The 19,393-nt window shown below is 39.0% G+C and overlaps 1 protein-coding gene across 2 annotated transcripts in view; it reads right to left on the bottom strand.

Annotated features, from left to right (window-relative positions):
• Window positions 1-760: 760 nt before the first annotated feature.
• Window positions 761-19,393, bottom strand: part of npepps (aminopeptidase puromycin sensitive) — a 130,104-nt gene continuing 111,471 nt past the window's right edge. For both annotated transcript variants that reach the window (XM_064321485.1, XM_064321486.1), the window contains 5 exons: window positions 13,849-13,905; window positions 12,361-12,468; window positions 12,079-12,234; window positions 4,916-4,963; window positions 761-1,807 (listed from right to left, as the gene is read on the bottom strand). In XM_064321485.1, the coding sequence (XP_064177555.1) occupies window positions 1,649-1,807; window positions 4,916-4,963; window positions 12,079-12,234; window positions 12,361-12,468; window positions 13,849-13,905 (528 nt within the window). In that variant the 3' untranslated portion in view covers window positions 761-1,648. The remainder of the gene's footprint in view (window positions 1,808-4,915; window positions 4,964-12,078; window positions 12,235-12,360; window positions 12,469-13,848; window positions 13,906-19,393) is intronic.

Here is a 19,393-nt window from a genome sequence, read left to right as displayed (position 1 = left end):
CTAATTGATCCCGAAGATGTTGGATGGGGTTGAGGTCAGGGGCTCTGTGCAGGCCAGTCGAGTTCTTCCACACTGTTCTCGACAGAACCATTTCTATATAGACCTCGCTGTGTGCCCGGGGGTATTGACATGCTGAAACAGGAAAGGGCCTTCTTTCCCCAAAATGTTGGGGAAGCACAAAATTGTCTAGAATGTTATTGCATGCTGTAGCACTACGATTTACCTTCACTGGAACTAAGGGGGCCTAGCCCAAATCATGAAAACAGGCCAACAGGGGGTTCCAGATCCATTTAGTGATATAGTATAGTTAGTATATTTAACCAAGTGCACCTATTATACATACAATTTAGATGTTTATTTGGAATCAATATTTTTGTTACTGTGCTTCTGAAATTTAGTTCAGGATGTGTGTATTTTATAATTACTGTAAGCACAATATAATGTATTATGAAACAAAAAAAATCTGTTCATTCACAGACATTCTTGTTTTTATTTGTATGAACACCAACTGTATTTTGCTGTAACAAAAGCACGTTTCAGGGATGCAGTCTGACAGTTTAATTAACTCCCCAGTTCAAAGCCACACAAAATTTATATTTTTCTTTAAATATACACATTTAATTCGCCTATAAGATTTGTAATGACAATATAACATCGTTTAAATTTTCAGTGTAATAACCGTTACCGCTTCACTGTGTAATAATTTATAGAAGCCAGTTAAAGGCTTTTGATTCAAACAGAAAAAGCTCCAAGGGGCACATTTAGTTTAACGTAACATTTTTATTTTAATGAATTTTAAGAACTGCCAGCAAAATTAAAAGGCCTGGTTTCTTTCTCAAATCACTGAATCAAAATCTTACATATATATATGGTTCAAATAAATGTAATTCATTTCAGGCAGATATGTGAATATTGAAATAAGCTTTTTATTGTTTTCTACTATATATCCTTTGTATTCTAGACAATTGATAAGGGATTTGATGTTGGGACAGGGAAGCAGAACTCAGGTACACTTCATGCCTAATTCATGAAAAATCTTGCAAGTATACAGTGTATACAGTGTAAAGGCATGTGTGTGTGTGTGTGTGTGTGTGTGTGTGAGTGCATGTTTGTATACATGTAAATGTACGTACTGTGGGCATACATACATACTCTATACACAAACACACACTAATTTAGGTGTGTGTAAACAGAGACCAAAAAAACCCCAACCTGGTGCTTACTATCCTGCTTGTGGGTGTTACTGCTGCCTAAATAATACATTAGGATCCCCATTAAATCCAAACACTTACTCATATACAGTAAATACCTATAGCAAACTGTCAAAAAGCGCTATCTGAATAGAAAACAAAATAGCCTGGTTTCTCCCAACTAGGAAGACATGGCAAGAGTGCCATCATCAAATAATCAAGTTTTGCTTTGTGGTCAGATCTTACAGTTTACATCGTGCATGTATTTAATCTTAAATGGGTAGAATGAGGGAAACTTCCTTCCACAGTCAGACTAATTTCTTTATTAATTTTTTTTTTTGTTTATATAAAAAAAATTAAGCCTGGTTTGCATTGCAGGACTGCGACAGGTGTGTGTGTCTGCGTGTGTGTGCGCAAGTGTGTGTGGGTGTGAGTTTTTAGATGAGGAGAGGGCAGCTTCAGACAGAAGTGGTGCTGGGAGGCACCTTCCGCTTCACTAGGTACTGATGTATGTCGTCAGCATCACGTTTCAGCCAGGCAGCATTCAGGAGGATGTTCTCGCAGCATTGCTGAACAGTACGCTCTGCTGCTGGTGCATGATGGCTCTCGAAGAAACTCTAAAACACAAAAAAAAGGTTGCACTTCAGAGTAACTGCAATGCAGTGTTTAAAGCTAACTTGACAAGTACAACAAACAGAAGAAGACTTTGGAGAAATACCTGAGGACAGGAAGCAAGGTAATATAATACCAATATATAAGATAAGGGATCATACGGATCCAGGAAACTACAGGCCTGTCAGTTTAACTTGCATCACATGTAAAATATTGGAATCTGGCATTAGAGACAAGTTCTTGTATATGACAACATCCTAAAGCCTGATTTATACTTCTGTGTTGAATCTACGTAGAGCCTACACCATAGCCTATGCAAGTGGCCTACGCCGTTGTGAGCATTTATACTTGTGCACTGGTCTTTCTGCGTCGCTCTGCAATACACCGCCAAAACGCTAGTTGGAAATGCATAGGAGGAAATGTGATGCTACCAAGCGGACCAATCTGCGTCACCGCGACATGTAGTTACATTTCTGGGGAGGTGCACGTCAGGCTACGGCGTAGGGAACGCGGCTACGCCGTACCTACGCCGTAGATTCAACACAGAAGTATAAATCAGGCTTAAGGGATAGCCTTCAGGTGTTCTTTGAAGAAGCTACCAAGTATTCTGACCATTACCAAGGCTTATGATACTATACACTTACATTTCCAAAAAGCATTTGATAAGGTACCACATGATACTTGCTAGCAAAATTAAGACAGCAATTACAGGAGGTATTCTACACTTATTGTGTGCAGTTCTGGGGACCGTACTACAAGAAAAATTTTGAGGCTCTGGAAAAGGTTCATAGAAGGGGAACCAAATGTATCCCTGGTATGAAAGACAAAAGCTATGAGGAAAGACTTAAGATGTTTAATCTCTTCAAACTTAGTAAAAGGAGACTTTGGGGTGATTTGATGAAAGGGGAATTACACTTCTGCTTCTCATGACTGATATTGTCCTTCTAATGAATGTATCGCCCTTCATTTTTCGATTAATTATTTCATTATGTTAATATTTTACTCTGTTTTGTTGTTTTCCTTTACAAATGCAGGAAGTAGACCCAGGCAATTTAGTGTCGAACTCGAGGATGCATATCACTGCACGACTTCTGATGTGGGCGTACCTGCAGACAATAACATTAGGTTGGTCGTAGAAATCATAGACATATATTCATATATATGTCTATGGTAGAAATAGTGTCGTATGACTACTAGCTAGCGAAAATGAAAATGTCTGAGGAGGAAGGAGATTTTGTTTTTGATCTTGGGATTTTTGTGCCCTATCGATTCGAGCCGGAATACACAGAAGAAAAGCTGGCTAATTTGCAGGCTGATCGTGCGAGAGCGAGAGTGAGTCAGGAGCGGGCCGAGATTGAGGAACTATAAGCTATTCCCAGGACAAACGGCAACTGGTGGTAGACATCCTATGTATCACAGACAGACGCGATAGCGTTAGCCAGTCCGCATAGTACCTACCTTCGTTCGACCAACGATCGGAAAACGGTGGGTACAGCTCCAGGCTTCAGACGGTCGCCTTGGTAGTCGGTGCCTTAAAAGTGGTTGCTGCATACCCTTAGTCCTCTTTTGCGAACTTCTTCGGCTGTTATGTTGGGGTGTCTGATTACATCCAGCCATGTCTGGCACAAAGTTGCATCGCATGGAAAACTATGAAAATGTGCTTTCAAGGAAAGTTTAACGGGGGCATTATAACAACCGGGTACAATGCACCTCGTTATTACACCGATATCGCATCAAACAAAAGCTAGCAGACGTTAGTTTGTTCGATTTCAACCATAGACCGTATAAAAATAGATTTCAACGCTAAGTTAACGCGATGTTGTGCTTCGTTTCTTCTCGATTTTGCCGCAAAACGAAATCGAAGAAGAAAAAACTGGAAGCCAGGGCTGGCCCGTGGCATAAACAGTCTATGCGGTTGTTTAGGGCCACGACCATGAGGGGGGGCCACACGATCCAATGTCTATCTAAGGTGAATAACGTTATTCATTCCCTATCGCGGAACTAGCGGTATTCATTTTAAATGGAATGGCAACCAAACATTTCATAAAAATGTAAGAAGGATTTTACGAAGTGAATTTCCCCCACCCACGCTCAACAGAATTGAACAGCGCATCCCGCCCCCCCCCCCGCTCGATGGAATCCGACAGCCCCCCCCCACCAAAATCCTAGGGCCGGCCCTGTTGGAAACCGTACTACAATGTGGACTTGCGCTAAAAAAAACAATAGGTCTTTGTTTCTAACGTTAGACATTTAAAATGAAATAACTGATTGAAAAATGAACACATTCATTAGAAGGACAATATCAGTCATGAAAAGCAGAAGTGTTATAAAGTGTAATTCCCCTTTAAGGCTTTTAAATTCATTAAGGGGATTAACAAAGTGAACTATAAGAGGTACTTCAGATTGAGTCATGTAAGTAGAACGAGGGGACATAAATGGAAATTAGCATAGATAAATTCCGTACAGACACTGGGAAGAATTTTCATTCTGAGTAACCAATGTGTGGAATAGCCTGCCAGGTCACGTAGTAGACACAGAATATAATTCTGGTTCTCGGCCACCTGTCAACATATGTGCAACATTTCATCCAAATTGGAGCAAACTATCAAAGCTTTGGCTGCTACAGACAGACACACACATGCTTGCAATACCCCTCTTGCATGAGCTTTGCTCGCATGTGGTGTAATAACTGTAAGCAGCAATTAGAGGGGCCAAGCACTCATTGCCACAATGACCCCAAAAAAACAGTGAATGGCAGATCAATCTAAAGTCATTGTGTTGATGTTGGCTTTGTGCATGTGTATTCTTTAAACTTTGGATGATCGTGAAGTGAGCTTCACAATTTTTGATCTTGTCCCAGAATGTGTGGAAACCAAACTTAATGCAATTCCGACACCCCAAAAGTGTACTTTCGACCTCTTGACTTTTAATGCCAGAAAAACTCATTTTTTCACTGATAATTAAATTATATAATTAAAATGATGCAGTTATAAAAGGATCGTGTCATCTTGTTCACCCCCTGGTCAACAATTCATAGCACAGCCTAGATCCACTACAGGCATGTCTTCCTGTGCTTCAAGGCTGATGCTTAAAGCCCTTGGCATGATCCTCACCTTCACTTCGGCTGCCATCTTGTCCACAGCAAATCCATCAACTGAAAGCTATAAGACAATGCACATAATTAGTTAATGCCCTACAGTGGTACAAAAAATATGTCTCCTCTCTGTTTTTGCTTGTGTTACAACTTTTTTTTCAGTCCAAAATTTATATTGAACCCATATTGAAATTCATTTCCCAAACTTCTATTTACCTTCTGTTTTCCTACTGACATCGCATCACATCAATCAACCAACTGTGCCCTGTAATCTGTTCCCTAACGTCTTCTCCAGACCATCTCATCCAGCAAACTCACATTCATCATTTTCAAATCATACCCCTGTTGAGGAAACAGACTAAGGACCCTTCAGATTCCCATAATTATCAGCCACTCTCCATACTCACCTTTCTGAAGTCAGGTAGAGCATCATCCCTCTCTTCTGTTCTAATTCAACACAATCTTCCCACAATTTTGGCAGCATACACTGCAAGTTGTCATTCCAACCCTAACACAGCACACCTCAATAAAGAGCTAGAGTTCTTGCTGAACTGGTAATTGGTACAATCAGGTGTACTAAATTAGGATTGAAGTGAAAATTTACAGGAATGTAGATCTCCAGAACAGGGTTGGGCAGCCCTGATCTAGAAGATTTTTCCTGTATGGCTAAATCTGTGCATCTAAGTTCTCATGTTTTCTTAACCTCTTAGCGCAAAGCCCCTAGTGGTCAGCACGCTGGAGTGCCGAGATTACTGAACTCAGACATTCAGTGCTACTGTAATCAAAATACGAGTTAAAAACAGAAACGCTTTGTTTTAGTTTTATTAGTAGATGATACACGACAACTATGCCGAGTTTTGCAGCGCCACCATTGTCGCTCTGGTCGTTTATTTAACAAGCTCCCCCTCCCTGCAGTCTCATCTGCAACTACACCCCCCACCCATGACATAATGAACAATATTGTCTATCTGGGCATATATAAACATATTCTTTCACCACTCAAAAATCGTATTCCGTCATAGCAACAATATAAACCCGACATTAGCCCTAAGATATGCCAATACAGCAGTGAAAACGCTGCTCACTGAATAACGAAATAAATGAGACAAAGTTTTTTAAAAATGATACCATGTCATTCTACAGTCAATATCTGGGACTAAATATTGAATAAATATACAACCTTACCATTGGTTTTATTCATAGTGATGTCCCTTTTGAGACTGAGTGGATATATATTCTCTTGGACAATCCGTTTGTGAAATATACGCGCATTTGTGATGCCTGGGCACTTACCTGTGCGTAATACCCCACTTGTTGTATACGGCGTTGTCGCCCTTTTTAGTAGTCTGGCTTGATTGACAATTAGTTTACTCAGTAGGCGAGAGTATAAGCTTTCTAACGATGCATAACATGTCTAATTTTCCTTCTGGAATAGCGTTTTATAGGTCAGCGTAACCAAAAATCTTCTTATCATCCCATTCACTTACGCATTCACTCTGTGGTAGCAGTAAAAGACGCTGCACCTAACGATACATTGTCAACGATTTTTATAATTTCTTGGAAAATACTATTATTATTGAGGACTTCTGGGCATAGCTAAGCCATATGTTTACTGATAGACCTATCTGACATTGTTTTCTGGAGCAAAACAGAATCGGATAGAACTAGCATTGATTTACTGTCTCTGTCTCCATCTACTAAATACAGATCAAATTTCATCATTGCTATATAAGTATTACTGCTCAAAATATTTTGGTTATATACGTTATTTTTTTAAATGAGTGTCTTTAAATGGGTTAGTGGTATTATATAATGTAGATATTTCACACTGTAATGTAAGCGTTAGTAGTAGTTTTCGTGATGCAGGCAACAGTGATGACGAGAGTGTTGGAACATTGCCAAAACGTGGTGGACGGTTGAAAATTGTTTTCATGTCGTCCCATCCCCATACAAGAAAATATACGAGAGTACAGAGTATAGAAATACATACAAGAGTTAATTATTAAGTACTGTACAGTGACTGACAATATTTTTTGCATCATCTTTAAATCCGATATCAATGTTCCATCTTAAACCATCATAAGGGGCCCATTTATCTGCTTTACAATGTACAAAAAGCATTCCTTTTTGGAGAGATTTTGGATATGTTTCTGGACACGTAGCTATTTTAGACCACTGTACTGACAGAAAGCTTGTAATTACCACTTGAAAATCATGCAACAGTGAGTTTCTTGAGTAAAAACAGTGGATTTGTAGTGAAATACATGAATTTGTTGTGATTTACAGCAACGCATAATTTAGACATTTTGGGTAGATTTGGAGACACTGGGTACACTGCTTAGTTTTTGCTTCATAGATCTTTAGTAGTTCTACATATCCACCCTTAAATTTTATGAACTTGTGGTCAAGAAGTTTTTGAGCCAGGACATATATAGTTTAACCTGCTGTATATATGCAATCTCCCAGTATTTAATTGCGAATTAAAAAAGAGCAAATTCATTTTAGATTTTTTTGCTTAGACAATTGCATTTGTGGCACTTTATTTCTTATTCAAATTATGAATATAAAGTAATCTAAGATAGTATTGTAAATGGTACAAATGTCTTGCTTCATTTAAGCCATTTTCAAGTCTCTGTTGTGTTCACATCTGGAGTTATAAAGCTTTAAATAGGGTACTCCCTAAATGGGCAAGGATTGGCCAGATTTGGCATGTGCGCTAAGGGGTTAATGTGCACTGTCCCTTTCGTAAATAAACCTTAAACCTTACGGTCCTTTAGCATTTTGGGTCTGTCATCTCTTTGCATGGTTTCTCATTCCATTTGCATGCTGAAGATACTAATATCTTTTCCTCTTTCCCTCCATCTTACACTCAGGTCCCGCTTGCCTGAAGAACTTCTCATGCTGAAAGGCGGACTTTTTCCAAAAGTTCATTAAAAGAACATTAAATAAGAACCGAAACCCTAACATTGTAAAGGTCTGGACAGAAATTATGGAAGACCAAATAAACTGATAATGAATTGAATAAATAGGCATTGAAATAAATATCGATTTATTTTATTTAATAAATCTTATTTCATGATGTTATTTCTGAAGGATACTTTGCACATTAGCTCTATTAATTTCCTTGCGTATTTATTCCTACACATATTTATTTCAAGTCATATTTATTAGGGGTCCAAGCAGCAAAGCTGGTGGAACCCTATTGAATCTGTTAGGATTATTATTATTATTATTCTTATTATTTTTCTCCGCTAAAATGTCTGAGGCTCAGCAACCATAAGGTACACCAACCTAATTTGGTAGGTGGGTTCCTATGGCCCCCCACTACTCAGGCACTAAAAATCACCTATGTCGGACAGATGGTGGCGCTATAACAAAGGGTCATGTTTAAAAGGTCATGACTCCCACACCATAAGTCAGATCAACACAAAACTTCATCGACCGATGCATCTGAATGTGCTCTCCAACTTTGCCATATTGTTTGCCTGCCATTTGGAATTTTTCATTAGTTGGGGTGTGGAAGAGCTGGAGCTCCAAATCTAGGTGTTACGACATCTAGTAAACTTCTTTACGGCAAGCGACATCCATGGCGACGCAAGTAATCCGACACCGTAGGGTCTAGTTTTTATCAGTGAGGGGAGGGTCTGAACGTCGGGGAAGCAATGGAAGACAGTGCCAGTCAGAGTGCATGCTAGGCTATTAAAGGTTTGTTAGTAAAAGCTTTTTGAGAGGATGAATAATTACTTTTCTTTGGCATGGATCCATTTGAAGACAGTATCGGGTGAGTTCGTTCAGTCTTTACATCTGTCATTATGGTGAGAAATAGCTAAACCATTTTATTGGTAGGTTTTGAGTTTCTGTGCAAACGCGCGAAAACACGCTGGTTTAATAAAACAATGATGGCAATACAAGTATAGTCCGCTTCGTTCCGTTGCTACCATAACATAACAAACTATCTTGTGTCTACAGCTGCAGTTTCTCGCTGCAATTTCTAACATTGAATATAAACAAAAGACGCAATTCATGCTGTAGTCTGCCACTGTCTAAATAAATAATATGGTACTCCGAGCGCAGGTAGCAGGGGTGGCGAGTTGATATTTAGTTTTTTGTTACTAAAAGTTTGTTAGTAAAAGCTTTTTGAGAGGATGAATCATTACTTTTCTTTGGCATGGATCCATTTGAAGACAATATCGGGTGAGTTCGTTTAGTCTTTGAATCCGTCATTATGCTGAGAGAAATTGAATTCTCAATTTAATCTCTAAATTGACTGTAAGCTTAGGGTTGTAACTAGGTAGCTGTTTCGTAGGTGACTTAACTAGTCTTAACTATTGCTTGTATTTTTGCATAGACTGCGTTGTTGCTGTTCTTGTTGTTCTTGTTTGCGTTAGTGTTAATCAGTTTAACCTACAGGGTCCAAGTTGAACTAGGCGGTTGTTCCCTGCACTTGGAACGGTAGGCTACTGCCCTCTAGGGTTTTCGACACACTTGTTCCTGGTTATGGATATACACTTTGTGGTATGTCGCTCTGGATAAGAGCGTCTGTCAAATGCCTGTAATGTAATGTAATATTCCGTAACAACAAGATAAACCCGACATTTGCCCTAAAATATGCCAATACAGCAGTGAAAACGCTGCTCATTGAATAACAAAATAAACAAGACAAAGTTTTTTTAAATTACACCATGTCATTCCACAGTCAATATCTGGGACTAAACATTGAATAAATATACAATCTTACCACTGGTTTTACGCGTAGAGATGTCCCTTTTGAGGCTGAGTGGTCATATATTGTCTTGAATAATCCATTTGTGAAATATACGCACATTTGTGATACCTGGGTAGGCTACCTTCAAAAATAGCTGTGCGTAATACCACACCTGTTGCTTACGGCGTTGTCACCCTTTTTAGTACAATTTGGTTTGATTGACAGTTCATTTATTCAGTAGGTGAGAGTATAAGCTTTCTAGCGATATATATAGTATAACATGTCTGATTTTGCTTTTGGAATAGCGTTTTATAGGTCAGCGTAACCGAAAATTCTCTCATCTGCCAATGTCTAAATAAATAAAACGGTAGGCTGCTCTGCGCGCAGCACGCAGGTCGCAAGTTAATATTTCGTCTTTTGTTTCGTTTTTTCTCAATGGCGTATTTATTATTTGAAATGTGTATTTGTGTTATTATTCTATTTGTCTCTGTGGCGCTCTGAAATGTGCATTCTCTGCTAAGCTGAGCAATGGATTGGAATATGTGTCTGACCTAGTGTTGCACAGTATACCAAAACTTCAGCACTTTCTCAGTACTTAAAAAAAAAAAAAAAAAAAGAAACGGTTCGGTATTAGAATAGTCCAACGTTCGGTAGTTTTGAGTCAAATGTAAAAGCCAGGGAAATGTGTCTCCTACATTACTGATTGAGAGGATGAAAAGTGTAATTTGTCAGAATCTTCGCTACATTACATTACATTACAGGCATTTAGCAGACGCTCTTATCCAGAGCGACTTACACAACTTTTACATTGTATCCATTTATACAGCTGGATATATACTGAAGCAATTACGGTTAAGTACCTTGCTCAAGGGTACAACGGCAGTGTCCTTACCCGGGAATCGAACCTGCGACCTTTCGGTTACAAGCCCAGTTCCTTACCCACTGTGCTACACTCCGTCCTGACATGCTAGATGGCAGTAGCAACTAAGGTTGCCAAGTGAGGTGACGTGCGCTTGTGCATTCATTCGCTGATACAGCGCAAGCTTCGTTGATTTCAGTAGCATAGGTGTTCCAATTTGTAAATATTTTATTATAGGAAGACGATGAATTATTATTAAAATATGCTGTTTTTAGATCTATTTAAAAGTGAAAGACCTGTTTAAAGATTATTTAGTTTACAATTGTTAAATTTTTGAAATATAATTAATATATTTTTCTATTGTTTAGTGTTGTAACACTATAGGCCCATGCTTATTAATATGTTGAACAGGCTTCAACTTAAAGATTGTTAATAAATCAGGTTTTTAATGAACTGTGAATTCGAAAATGAGGTCAACCCTTGTGGACATTACGTTTCTGATCTATTAAGGTAATTTCAGTATCGTTAGGTACCGACTATTGAATCAGTATTGCTTCAATATCAAGTATCGTGATACTAAACCTGGTATTGGTATCAAAGTCAAAATTGTGGTATCGTGACAACACTAGTGTGACGCTTTTTTTAGTTGCGGCGCAGAAACACTGCAGCTGTACATACATGCTGGGCCATCTAAGTGTTACGACATGCCATCTAAGTGTTACGACACAGTAAAGGCCTTTACGGGAAGCGGCCAGTACACATCCATGGCGACCCACTAAGTCATCCGACAGCGTCTCTTAGCACAAAATTGGCCATAAGTCATCCATTTTTTATACAATCATCATGATATTCAGTAGATATGTTGTGTGAAGGTATATGATCATGAGGACAAAGCCATTTTAAAATCGCTCCATAGGGGGCGCGATGGTGCCAATGCTTGGACCCCTCCCAACGCCACTTGCGGCTTTAATTTCCACTTGCATTTATTTCATGTAATGCAGTTTCATTCATTCAAAAAGCACCCCAGGAGAATAACAAGGGTCACTGATATTAATCTGCCAGGATTTTTAATATATTGATCAATGTCTCTTTCATTCAAGTGTGTTGTGAATGCACAAGGTTTGAACGTGATACTGCCCCCATTTAACTCACAGCTTTCCTGCCAACACGGCAGTGTGAATGGATCGAGTCACGTGATGTCTGGAGCTCTCGCTATGGGACCTCTTCTAATGTAAAAAGCCAAGGGGTAACCAAAGATCATGGGTGTCAAACTCCAGCCCCAAAGGGTCATAGTGTCTGCTGGTTTGGGGTGTTCGTGGCACCAGTGGTTCAATTTGAATCATTGACTGGATAAAGAACCCATACATCTTGTTTTCAAGGCCTTAATGGGTAGCTGATTGAAAGGAAACAAAAACCAGCAGACGGTGCAGCCCCCTTGGAATTTAGTTTAGTTTGACACCCCTGCCCAAAGGGATTAACTCCACTTCTCTCTCCATATAGTAGCAGTGAGCCAGGCATCTTTCTGCACAACATCTACACTGAGACTGAGACATTTTCTAACAAACATACGAACTAGTAACAATACCCAAAGCTACTCTTCCATGGTTTGAGGTCTTACCTTAATAAGGCGTGAGATAAGGAATCCTCCCTGATAACGGTTATGCAGCTCCTCCCAGTTGTCCTTGACAAACTTCCATGCTGCTTTCCGGCCTTGCTTACTGCTTCCAGCCACACCTCCAATCACTGATACAGTGTCCTGGGGCCGCACCTCTTCCTGTAAGCATTTACAATTCACGTAGGTGCACACAGGTGAAAATTTATGAAAATGCACACAAACAAATTTAAACAGCTTAGCTAAAGAGTCACTCTTCGATTTAGAACAACAAGGAACTACACATACCGAAAGTGCAAAAGTGAGGACTTTTTGGATAAGGTCAGGGGCAGAGATGGCTCCTAGGACTCTCTCAATTCGGTTCTTCTCCTCTTGCATGTCAGCCTGCTTGTGAAGCTGAGAGAGTTTGCATTTGAACTTTCAGCCGGTGGAATAAATCAAATTTCAGTTTTTACACAAGGTTGTAATTTATTCATAAATTAAATAACACTGATTCCATAAAACAATGCATTGCATTCCATATCTGCTTAAATGTTTAATGAATTTTAAAAAAGCTGTGGATAAAAATGTTAAATTTGTATTTTTCTAAATGATTCTCCAAATTGGCCAAATTTTTATTTTTGTTCTATGTGGCCTGTGATGTGTAAAATAGTCCGTCCACGACATGAGTTTGAGCACATTAGGGGAGTGCCACAGCTACAATGGCCCTTATGTAGGCCTGGGTTACAGGGACAGCAGTGATGTGAGAGGCAAAGGAAACAATTTCAAAATTATGTATAAAACTGGAAAAATAGTGTGCTTGTGACTGTGTGGGTTCCATTCAGGGTTGGGCCAATGGATGCTCCTGCATCAGACTGATGTGAACTCTGAAAATTGATGATTGCATTGCATACATGCAGGGATGGGGGGGTTCTGATTGGCAGTTTTTTTTAAAGGTTTTTTTTTTACATTTTTAAAATGGTACAAGTTTTAAATAAGGTTTCTTCATTGTTAGACTAAAATGCCTAACAGAATTTAAGATAATCCTACCACTATAATCAATTGGGCTTTATATTTAATTGTCCTGCGTTTAAAAAAAATTGATTTGAAACAGAACTCACTTGTTGCCCTTTTATTTAATCAGGGAAGGTCCATTGGGAACGTTTCTCTTTTTCAAGGACACACAGGAAGAAATGCCAAAGAACAGTTTCAAGTGGGAAGAGAAAGAGCCCCTGGAGAAGCTTTTTGGGTTAAGGGCCTTGCTCAAAGGCTAAATGAGTTCTTCATTTCTTGTCTAGGGACCCAACTTCACCTCTCCAAATACATGTCAGGATCCCTACATGTCCACCAGGGGCTCGAACCAGCAACTTCACAGCTGCCAGTCAATCACCCTACTTAAGTAGCTTATTTGCCTCATAGGTTATGATATTTACATAAAGCTATAGAAGTGCAATATTTTATTCCTAATTATAAGGAGAAGCTGACTGGAAAGCACAAATCTGAGGGAAATTCCCCCACAACATGATCAATGATCCATGGCTCATTAAAGGTGATCACAAGTGGAAACTGAATCAATGCGTACATGTGAAAAATATATATATATATTTTTTTTAATGGCGAAATTGAATCTGCAGGGTAGAGCTAAATTAATTATGTTGCCATTGAGGCAATTCCCCTTAAGCTCTCAAACTATAATGCATTGTTTTCGACATCACAATGTGCCAACCATCACCAATGCTAATCATTTTTAGGTGATAGATTATGGTATCGTAAATTGGCCCAACCCTAGTTCCATACCTTCAACATTGTTTCCAACGTTGCACTATCTCCATGTTTCAGCACAGTTAAATAAACCTGAAATAAAAACAATGTGAATAACAGGTAAGCAATTGGTTTAGTCAGCTCTTTAAAAAAAATATTGCACACCTACAGTACCGTAACAAATTATATGTGCCCCCTTCCTGATGTCCTTTATTATTGCATATTTGTCACGCTGAATGGTTTCAGATTGTTAGACAAATGTACTATCAAACATTTCAGGTCTTGCCACTGCAACTTTATTGGGTTCAAGACAGGACTTTGACTAGGCCACTCCAAAACTTTTATTTAGTTTCTCAGCCATTCAGACGTGGACTTGTTTTTATGTTTTGGATCACTGTCTCACTTCAAAATCCAATTAAACTTCAGCTTTAGCTCAGGGACAGATGACAAGCTATTTTCCTCAAGAATTTTTTAATACAGGGTAGAATTCACAGTTCCTTCAATAATGGCAAGTTGTCCTGGTACCGAGGCAGCAAAGCATCCACACACCATCTGTGAAATGCTGTATTTGCTTTATACCAGATATAATGGGATCCATGTTGTCCAAATAGTTCCACTTTTGACTCATCTGTCCACAAAAGGCTCTCAAAAGGCTTGAGGATCATCAAAGCGCTTTTCTGCAAATGTGAGACAAGCATTGATGTTTCTGTTGGTCAGCAGTGGTTTCAGCCTTGCTACTCTCCTATGAATCCAATTTTTGCCTAGTCTCTTTAATATTGTGGAGTCATGAACACTGAACTTAGAGGAGGCAAGAGAGGCATGGAATTCTTTGGATGTTCTTCTAGGATCTTTTGTGACTTCCTGGATGAATTGTCGCTGTGCCTTTGGAGAAATTTTGGCAGCCCGGCCACTCCTGAGAAGATTCACCACTGTTCCAAGTGTTCTTCATTTGGAGATAATGACTCTCATTGTGATTCAGTGGAGTCCCGGAGCCTTAAAAACGGCTTTAACACTTTCCAGACTGATATATTTCAACTTTTTTTCTAAGCTCTTCTGGAGTTTCCTTTGATCATGGCATAGTGTTCTTATAAGCCGCGTTTCCACCAAAAACTTTTAGTCCCAGGAACTACTTTTCAAGGAACTAAAAGGTTCCTTCAGCCCATGGTTGTCTGCGTTTCCACCGCGGTCTAAAGTCCCGTGAAGATTAGGCAAATTAGCCCATTGACGTATGAAAAAGCGACGTTGTCGTCCGTCCATCTGTCCTATGATTTCTTCTGTAACCCCATACTACCACCAAAGTAGCCTACATTATTTTCTAATAACCGGGACAGCCCGGAGGGGTTTATTCCACTTATATACAATGGGCTACCAACAATGACTGTATATGGTTACTTTTGTATTTATTGATTTTTATCGATTGAATCACCTAGAATTGAAATATTCTTCTGCAGCCGTTTGGGCATATTTTACCGTTGTCAAGCAAAACTGTCGTTGGTAGTTGAACTTGGACCGTTGTTATGCAACAAATAGGATATAACAGGCCAATAGTCATATTGTAACTGTTTTATATATCCTCTCAAACACATTCATTATGTTTATATGCGAACGTTCACTTTCATGTCTTGACATCCGAGGTGACAGAATGCATTCACATTTCCAATATAACTGGCAACAACAGCAGAAAACATGCACACGTTATAAACTATTTGCTGTTTGATTACTTTCTCATCGTCAATTCCATATAGGCTAATCGCAAAATGACAAGAATAGAACGAAAACTCGGACCTGCGTGAAAATTTAAATTAGCAGTGGTACGTTTGCTTTCCTTCAAAGTTACTGCTAGCCGAGCAGCGAAGTGTGCCCTCCAGATGCAAACCATGCACCATAAATTAGTCCATAGTCTTCCTGGTCTTTTTGTGGAATTGAAGAATGGATTTTATGGCAGTCTGAAAAAGCAAAATGAACCTGTTACTTTACCCTGACAAAAAGTGCGCAAGGTGATTTCCAATTTTCTTTTACTGTATCACCAATGTAAATTACGCAGAACTACCGCATACCTCACATAACTGTATCAAATGTTTTGAGTCAATTACAACGGGCTAACAAAGAAAATCCGGAAGAAAATATTCAGCAACCGAATTAATCCGTTTGAATGTTTTGGTACGTAATATGCTGTCCCAGCACGAATGCTTAGCATTTTATAAAACGAATACTAAAGCAAGAAAAGAACAGAAGAGCACACGTTATAATTCCAGGACGTTGGCAGGCTATAACCAAAACTAGGCTACTGCGCCGCATAACATACAAGTTTGATTTGAAGTTATGATGAAAATTAATCGGTTTGCGGCTGTAGATTTTTAAACATGGCGGTTGAAATAAAACTAATAACACTGCAAGTAGTCGACCAATCAGAAATTTTCAGCGCTTGCGCCCCACCCCAAAGGTTCCGGTACTTTTGGAAAGTACTACCCCCTGAGCAGGAACTTTTTTGGGGGTAAAATAAAGCCCCCGGGACTAAATTTAGACCCTAGTTCCTGCGGTGGAAACGCACTGAGTTCCTCAAAAGGTTCCTAGTTCCGGGGTAAAGTTCCTGCGGTGGAAACGCGACTATAGAAACTTTGAGGTGACCACTCCACTCTGACAGTTAAGTTCAATATGAGTGAGGTTTTAGGTTCAACAGGACTAGCTGTAATCAAGCCTGGCTGTGTTCAAATTAGTGGAATCTAATTATCAATTAAATTGAATTAATTGGTTGATTGAGTAACTATAGCCGCGTTTCCACCGCAGGAACTATACCCCGGAACTAGGAACCTTTTGAGGAACTCAGTGCGTTTCCACCGCAGGAACTAGGGTCTAAATTTAGTTCTGGGGGCTTTGTTTTACCCCTCAAAACGTTCCTGCTCGGGGGGTAGTACTTTCCGAAAGTACAGGAACCTTTTGGGTGGAGCTTGCAGCGCTGAACATTTCTGATTGGTCGAGTACTCGTAGCGTTTGTGTTGTATTTATTTTCCGCCATTACCCGCCATGTTTGAAAATATGCAGCGCAAACCAATTTATTTTCATAATAACTTCAAATCAAACTTGTATGTTATGCGGCGCAGTAGCCTACTTTTGGTTATAACCTGTCAACGTCTTGGAATTATAACGTGTGCTCTTCTGTTCTTTTCTTGCTTTAGTATTCGTTTTATAAAATGCTAAGCATTCGTGCTGGGGCAGCATATTACGTAGGCTACCAAAACATTCAAACGGATTAATTCGGTTGCTGAATATTTTCTTCCGGATTTTCTTTGTTAGCCCGTTGTAATTGACTCAAAACGTTTGATACAGTTATGTGAGGTATGCGGTAGTTCTGCACGATTAACATTGGTGATACAGTACAAGCAAACTGGAAATCACCTTCCGCACTTTTTATCCGGGTAAAATAACAGGTTAATTCTAGTAATCTTCCCTTTAGCTTTTTCCGACTGCCGTAATTTTACTCAATTTTACTGCCATTTTTCAATTCCACGAAAAGACCAGGAAGACTATGGACCCATTTATGGTGCATGGTTCGCATCTGGAGGGCACACGTCGCTGCTCGGCTAGCAGTAACTTCGAAGGAAAGCAAACGGTGGCTGTACCACTACTAATTTACATTTTCACGCAAGTCCGAGTTTTCGTTCTATTCTTGTCATTTTGCGATTAGCCTATATGGAATTGACGACGAGAAAGTAATAAAACAGCTAATTGTTTACAACGTGTGCATGTTTTCTGCTGTTAATGAATGTGTTTGAGAGGATATATGAAAATCAATAAATACAAAAGTAACCATATATAGTCATTGTTGGTAACCCGTTGTATATAAGTGGAATAAACCCCTCCGGGCTGTCCCGGTTATTAGAAAATAATGTAGGCTACTTCGGTGGTAGTATGGGGTTACAGAAGAACTCATATGACAGATGGACCGACGACAACGTCAGTGGGCTAATTTACCTAATCTTCGCGGTACTTTAGACCCCGGTGGAAACGCAGACAACCATTGGCTGAAGGAACCTTTTAGTTCCTGGTAAAGTAGTTCCTGGGACTGAAAGTTCCGGGTAATTTCGGTGGAAACGCGGCTTATGGGGGCAATTACTTTGACACATGGGTGATATGGGTGTTTGGTAACTTTTACATGAAATAAATGAAATTATTTTTAAAATGTGTTTAATGTTTAAGTCAGTTTCCCTTTGTCTAATATTCTGACTATAGATCAGAAATCATTCAGTGTGACAAACATGCAATAATAGAGGAAATCAGGAAGGGGCAAATACATTTTGACAGCATGGTATGATTAGGGCTGTGATTTCCATCACATAACCTGCAGGGATTTGAACTTCTATTTCAATGCTTATCCTCCAGCCGTCTCCAATTGCACAGTCAAGTTACTAAGCATACAACAGATATTTAATTGAGGTGTTCATAAAACAATTAGTTGACTTAACCTGGGGAGAGTCAGAGGAAGGTCAGTGAACATGGATGGAAGTTTAAATTCTACAAAAAGATGCCTTTGAGAGAATGAGTGTAACAGTATCTGGCTGGTACACCAAATACCAAAGGATTGAATTTGAATTTGAAATAAAAAATAAATTATGTAAAGAAGATAATATAGCGACATTTAAAAACTTGAGCAGAGACTGGATGTTAGTCAGGATTTAAGGATGCATTCTTACATGTTAATATTCCACTGGAAAAAAATGCACAATCCCAAATTATGTGTATGTTAAAGAATGCGTGTAATTAAAGAAGAGGTCATTCCATCAGCTCAGAAGCTTTGACACAAGTGTGCTGCAGACCCCTACTTTGCATAAAATAAAAATTTGAGAACTGATTGAAACAACTGAGAGCATATACGTGGTCATCGAGTTTCATTTCGTTTTTCATTTTGTTATAACGACCATTTAATTTTTTTTTTTTTAAAACAGGAAAAATATACTGGTTGTATCAAATCTAGGAAATATCCAGCTGTGATATTGACTGGAGGGCCATGTGATATTGACTGGAGGGCCGTACGGTCCGTGGGCCAGTGGTTCCCCGCGCCTATCCTAGAACCATGATAATTACTTTTATAGCACATAAACGAGGATGATAATGATAATAATTATATGACTAATAACTTGCACTTGCAGTAATTTAGAGCTGCCTGAGCAGAAAAATTTCATTTTATTTTTCTTAAAAATGTTTTTGCAATTTCACTTTTAAAACTTTTCTGTTAGATCACAAGCTTTAAATAAAAAATTTTAATGTATAAAAATTTGTGAAATCTGGAAGCCGTTTCAACAGCCTTAATACTTTTTCAAGGCAGTATAATTTGACCCCCAACCTGCTCTCAGCTCTCAAATGTGATTTATAACTGTACAAAGCTTTAAAATGTTGAATGTAGATTTAAGGCTTGAATCTGAATTATCATTGTGAAACAGACAACACAGCTAGAAAAAAAAACAAATTAATCCAAACTGAATATACTGTATAGATGACATTTGTTTCACACTGTCCACTACAATGAGAGCTGTAAACCAGACACTGCTGCCCATACCTTCTAATGAACCTCATTTTTCTGAAA

The sequence above is a fragment of the Anguilla rostrata genome, chromosome 2 (genome assembly GCF_018555375.3).
Source record: "Anguilla rostrata isolate EN2019 chromosome 2, ASM1855537v3, whole genome shotgun sequence".
Lineage (NCBI taxonomy): Eukaryota > Metazoa > Chordata > Actinopteri > Anguilliformes > Anguillidae > Anguilla > Anguilla rostrata.
This window is presented reverse-complemented; position numbering and strand designations above follow the sequence as displayed.